Raw genomic sequence first — 5,978 nt, forward strand, 5'->3', positions numbered from 1 at the left:
GTTCAGAATTTAAGTTCTGTTTCTTCTTCGGCTCTGAAACCAATCAGATTAAATGCAATTGGCACAAGTTCAGCGGCATTGACAACAGTGTTTAGAGAATATTTAAAGGCCAAATCTTGATTCCTGACATTGGTTATGGGAGCAACAAGTAAACCAAGCACATGCTGCTCAGTGACTTCTGCAAGTTCCTGGTCCACAACGTCAAGGAACTGGAAGCTCTGCTGATGTACAACAAGCCTTACTGTAAAGAGATTACTCACATTTCCTCCAGGAATCACAAATCTGGCCATCAGAGTCACTAATCCCAATGTCAGGCTGCACAAGTTCTACTTGTGCTAAATAGAACTATGTACTTTATTATTAACAGTCTTTGGATTACATGGGCTGGTGTACTCATTCTGTGTGGACTTAACTGACATCTCACTTGGATGGCTGCTTGCTTTAAAACAAGCCTTTAACATCTAAAGGAGTAATCTTGATAGATTTTTCTCATAGGACACAGGAAAATCACCAGGGCTTACAAAGAAGAAGTTTTAAGAAACTCGCGAACTGTACTGGTGAGGAAAAGCTCAGGAAAGTTTTCACATCACGACAATGTACCTGTTCATTTGTGGAAGATAGCAAGAGCTGTCATACAAGTATTTCATTAGGAAACTTTGCTCCATCCGCCTTACAGTGATGATTTCGCTCCTTCAGACTTCTTGTGTTCCCCAAACTCAAAAAACATTACAAAAAAACACCATTTGAGTCACTCAATAATGCCATTTTGATGCAGTGTAAGTCAAAGCGTGAAAAATCCTTCAGGGAAAGGTTCGGGAGATGAAAACACTACCTTAGAAAGAGGCAGACTTCGGTAGAGGGTATGTGGAGAAACAATAGCTTCACATTCTTATATTTTTATTTAATGTTTCTATAATTCGGTTGCAAAACTTTTTGAATTACCTTAATATAATGCTGATTTTTAAAGTAAGTTAAAAAGATATGTATAGAATGGTTCTAGCTGTATAAAAATGAAAAGATAATGCTATTTATGGCTGCATGCTTACTTAGTAGTAGTAAAAATAAAAACGTGAACAGAAACTATAGCCACCAAATCCAAGATGGTGGTTACCTATAGGGAAGGAGAGTGGGCAGAGAAATTGTGGGCATGAAGAGATCCGACTTTAGCTATCTCTGTAAAAATGTTTACCTCTTTTTAAAAATATCTAAAAGAAATACAGCAAAATTGTCTGAAACTGAGTGGTGTTGATAGGTTTGGGTTTTATTATTTGCTGTTCTTTTCTATAGGATTGTGGTTTTCCATATTTCATAATTTAAAATTCTGTAGAGATCAAGTGATTAGCTTATAGTATGTTCTCAGGAAATGTTAGCTCCACTTCTCTATATACCAACGTTCTGGTTATTCTTATGTATTTGGTTATATACTGGTTTAGAAAGACTTTCCAAAATAGCTTCAACTCAGAAGTTCTTCCTCATTTAAAAGAAATTTGGAGGTAGGTGTTCCCAGGCTGATATGATAAATTCATGATCTCATCGAAGGCTCAGGCATTTTCTGTCTTTCTGCTCTAATACACTGGTTTCCATCCTCAAGGTCCCCCTGTGATCCAAGATAACTATTGGAATGTCAGCCATTGCATCTTAGTTCCAGCAACAAGAGGGAAGAAGGGTAAAGAAAGACATTCACCAGCATTTAAGGAATCGTTCCAGAAGTTTGAGCCAACACTTCAGATGATTTCTTTATAGAACTTAGTCATACGGATAGATCTTGCTGAAAGGGAAGTTGGAAATGTAGTCTTTTTAGCTAGTTTGGACTTTTTAAATTTAGCTAGATATGTTGCCTAAGATTTATAATTGATGAAAAAGAAAATTGGTGTTAGGCAGCAATGAGGAGTCTGCCACAAACCAGGACCCCAAAGTTATTGGCTTGTAAATTGAAGCATTATTTTAATTTTAACAAATTTATAGATATGAAAGCAATGTGGAGCATTTTTATAAATTTGCTTCAGATCAAGTATATTAAAGTTCTTAAGTGCTGTCTTCAGAGTCAGAAAATAATGAATTCAAATTGACTATGCTATTGACTAAGGGATTCCTGGTAGCGCTGTGGGTTAGACATTGGGCTGTTAATTGCAAGAATGGCCGTTCAAACCCAATGGCCCCACAGGAGAAAGATAAGGCTGTATGCTGCCATAAAGATGAACAGTTTCAAAAACACTAGGATCTCTGAGTCAGACTCAACTCTATGGCAGTGAATTGGTCATGCTTTGCTTTGTGTTATTGAATAAATAGAGTTAGGCTATATCTTTTTCAGAGTGAATACCATGCTCAACATGTTAGGTTTCATTTTCAAATGTATAAGGATCAATTTAAAGTGCCTGATAAGCAAAGGAGGATACAGCCTATGAATTTTCCAGTGTGTGGTCTGTGTTGATGTTATAACCATAAAAATTGAGGTGTTTTATTTTTTCTAACAAGATTGTGATTATTTTAGGTGCATAAGAGTGGAGTAGTGGACAGATACAGATTTTGTGGTATTTATAACATAAACTTTTACTCTCCAATTATTGCCCATTATCACTATATGGGGGGATTCCATGCTAAAAACCTGAAGCAATCAAGAGGAGTATGCAAGCAGATATCTCCACCAGGATTCCAGCCAGAAATGGGTGAGGTTCCATTCACTTCTTTACCATCAGCTAATTCCTCTGTCCTTGTTATTGATTTGTAGTTTATAATTTGTAACTGAATTTTAAGAGATGTTATGATCGCTTCCTTTGAATTTATTAAATCCAAATAAAAGTAAGTGATTTGCTATCTGGCTATAAAGGAACAACAGTAAGTAGCCTGAACTCAGTCAATTCCTTCTTACTTCTTGCCCTTGATATCTCTCTAATTTTGTTTTTACTTTACTGTTTTATAAAACATTGTATCATAAATGTGTCCAAACCAATGATTTCAGCAAAACATAGCTGTGACAATAGAATCTTCTAATGATAGCTGCAAGGCATGTGCGCGCGTGCACACACACACACACACACACACACACACCACAAACATCATCAATCACTAATTACTAAGTACTTATTGTGCTATATCCCAAAGATAAAGATAAATATGAACTGTTCTTTCCAGTGATATTGGGCCACCCTTGCATATGAGAACTCTGACCCAAAGTTGCCTGAGATGTACATATTGAAAATTATAACCTGTATTTTGAAAAATTTATGTGCTAGAATGATAATCATATCTCTGGAGCAAATACTATATCATATTCTTAGTAGCTTTGGTACTTTAGGTGTAAAGGGTTGATACCTAATATGGAAAAAAATGAACATTAATTTCCCGCTAAATCGCCTTATTTTCTTATTTCTTAATACAATGAAAACATTAGGCTAAGTGGAATTAGTTGCAAAATAAGAGAGACAGATATTTAGAAACCAAAGTTGTTAGTGGCTTCCAGGGGTGAGATAGATAGGAAAGGTGGAATTGTTGCATAGGTGACAGTGCATATATGTTAACAGTGGTAGACTAGTTTACAAAAGGATAATGATAATGGGTGCACAATTTGAAGACTGTAATCAGTGTCACAGATTTATACATAGAGAAATTGTTAGGGAGAGTTAAAATTTGTTTTTGTTTTCTTAATAAATGAAAGCTTAATTATTTTTAAACTTTATTCTCTATAATTTTCATATATTTGTTTTTCTGTCCATAACTCCAGAGAGGGACAGGATTAGTGTGCCTTACAAGAGAGAGCATCTTGTAAAACCTGTATCTCCAGTCCCCCAAACTAATTGATTTGGGGTTCAAGATGAAAGAGCTATGAAATAGTTGGCATTGTGAAAGCATGCTTAATTTCACAGCCTTTAACAGCTGCATACATTTTAGTCAGGAAGACACATCATAAATCTAGACCAAATAAGTGACTTACTATTCTTCTCAAAAAAGAAACCAATTTACATGCAGCTCCCATCTGTTTATCTCCATTAATCTTAAGACTCATCCTTAAACAGCATTTATGCTTTCATCGATTCTTCAAGTGAATATAACTAGCCCTTGCTTGCTGCTGATCGCTTCCTTCGCATGCCTCCATGGAAAAGTCTTGGTGATAAGTTTGAGGTCAAACTTCAATTCTCACATAATGATGCCTTTTCTGTCCAGAGATAGTGTTTTAAAATAATTCTAAAGTTTTCTCTCTTGTAATTCACAATTAATGCAACTCTAATATCTGAATAAATGTTTATCCTTCTCATTATGTGACAACCAGGATATGTTTATCATTTCTCATTATTTTCAGCACGTGTGCCAATTACTGCTTCCACAGCTCCAGCATTCATGAAGCCCTTTGTTGCAAAGCCTCCCTCAGGTGCGATTAAAGACAAAACTATGCTTTCCTTTTTTAACTGTGCTTTGATTTCAGTAATCCAAGCAAATATTTCAAGTTCTGTCCTGCATCCTTTAATAGTCTATCGATGGTCCAAAATTTTTTTGATTAAAAAAAAGCACAAAATAAATGAAGCTGGGAGGAAGTATACAGACAAGATAAGAGAACACCAGCGGAGCCCTGGTGGCATAGTGGTTATGTGTTAGGCTGCTAACCTGAAGGTCAGCAATTCAAAACCACTAACCACTCAATGGGAGAAAGATGAGGCTTTATACTCCCCTAAAGAGTTACGGTCTCAGAAACCCACAGGGGCAGTTCCATCCTGCCCGATAGGGTCACCATGAGTCAGAATCGATTTGATGGTAGTGAGTTAAAGTTAGCAAGAGAACAGAATCACATGCAAATAACAAACAGCATAATAATACAAAACTCTTTCATAGGAAGTTTGTATTTTTAAAATTTAGTATTTTCTTAATATGCCATTTTATTACTATGGCTAGAAAGCTTGATAGTATTCATAGAATCATGGAATTTTGGATAAGGACTTTAGAAGAAGCCCTGGTAGTTTGACTGTGGTTGGAACCACCAATGGCTCTGCAGGAGAAAAAATGTAGCAGTCGACTTACAGAAAGATTTGCAGCCTTAAAAATCCCATGGGGCTGTGCTACTCTGACTTAAATGGTTGCTGAGAATCAGGAGACCGTTCCATGCAATTGTTTTTTCTTTGTTTGTTTATTTAAGGCATGTATAGTTCATCTAGCTCTGTTTAGTTTCTGGAAAATAAGACTCAGAAAAATGTTCATTATACCCATTAATTTCAGAACTTTGTATCAGTATTCTCATGGTTTCATCTTATCATAGGTACACAAGGGTGCATTTTAAATGAGTATATGTTTATGTCATTCAGTGAATACGGATGATTTTTTGTCTATTGTAAGGATGATCTAAATGTCTATTGTGTACTTCTCTAGTATTTCTTGGGAATACAAATTGAAGACCTGCCTTTTGCATGCAAATAACAAGTATATAAGCTAGGGTAATAACTCTTCGGTGTAATAGATTATAGATGTGGATTTTTGCACACATATTTTTTAGGTACTCAGAGGAATGAAAACTCATGGTAAAAAATTCTTCATGGAGGAAATATATTATTTAGATCAGTAAAAATGAGGGGAAAAGATGCATGATTATCCAAGGTCTTGGAGTTGAGAAATAGTGGTCAAAACTCAGGTCCTATAGAGACTGACACTGATCGGAGTAATACACTTGCTTTTCTAACCTTCTTTTTCCCCCATTCTCCCCGCCCTCCACCACACACATGCACTTCATTTTTATTCCCTTTTCATATTCTCTTTTGCACTCCTCTCTTTTCTCCTTGCTGTTATTTTTCAACTCTTTACTTACTACACCTCTTTGCTTCATGTGAAAATTATTATTACGCCTTCCTTCTCTAAGCTCTGTTATGTAAGGCCTTATGTCTTGGTTCATTTTTTTCAGTTCTTTTTAAAATTTTAATCATTTTATTAGGGGCTCATACAACTCTATCACAATCCATACATACATCAATTATGTAAAGCACATTTGTACATTCATT

At 35.7% G+C, this 5,978-nt stretch overlaps 1 protein-coding gene across 2 annotated transcripts in view; it reads left to right on the plus strand.

The window, feature by feature from the left end:
* Positions 1 to 2,493: 2,493 nt before the first annotated feature.
* The window catches only part of ZMAT1 (zinc finger matrin-type 1), a 24,370-nt gene continuing 20,885 nt past the window's right edge, over positions 2,494 to 5,978 (plus strand). Inside the window, exons 1-2 of one of the 2 annotated variants that reach the window (XM_045290615.1) lie at positions 2,494 to 2,666; positions 4,298 to 4,366. In XM_045290615.1, the coding sequence (XP_045146550.1) occupies positions 2,582 to 2,666; positions 4,298 to 4,366 (154 nt within the window). In that variant the 5' untranslated portion in view covers positions 2,494 to 2,581. The remainder of the gene's footprint in view (positions 2,667 to 4,297; positions 4,367 to 5,978) is intronic. The other variant, XM_045290614.1, reaches the window with a different exon arrangement.

This window comes from Echinops telfairi, unplaced genomic scaffold, assembly GCF_000313985.2.
Source record: "Echinops telfairi isolate 266 unplaced genomic scaffold, ASM31398v2 ScPeMD7_44;HRSCAF=162, whole genome shotgun sequence".
In the NCBI taxonomy this organism is placed as follows: domain Eukaryota; kingdom Metazoa; phylum Chordata; class Mammalia; order Afrosoricida; family Tenrecidae; genus Echinops; species Echinops telfairi.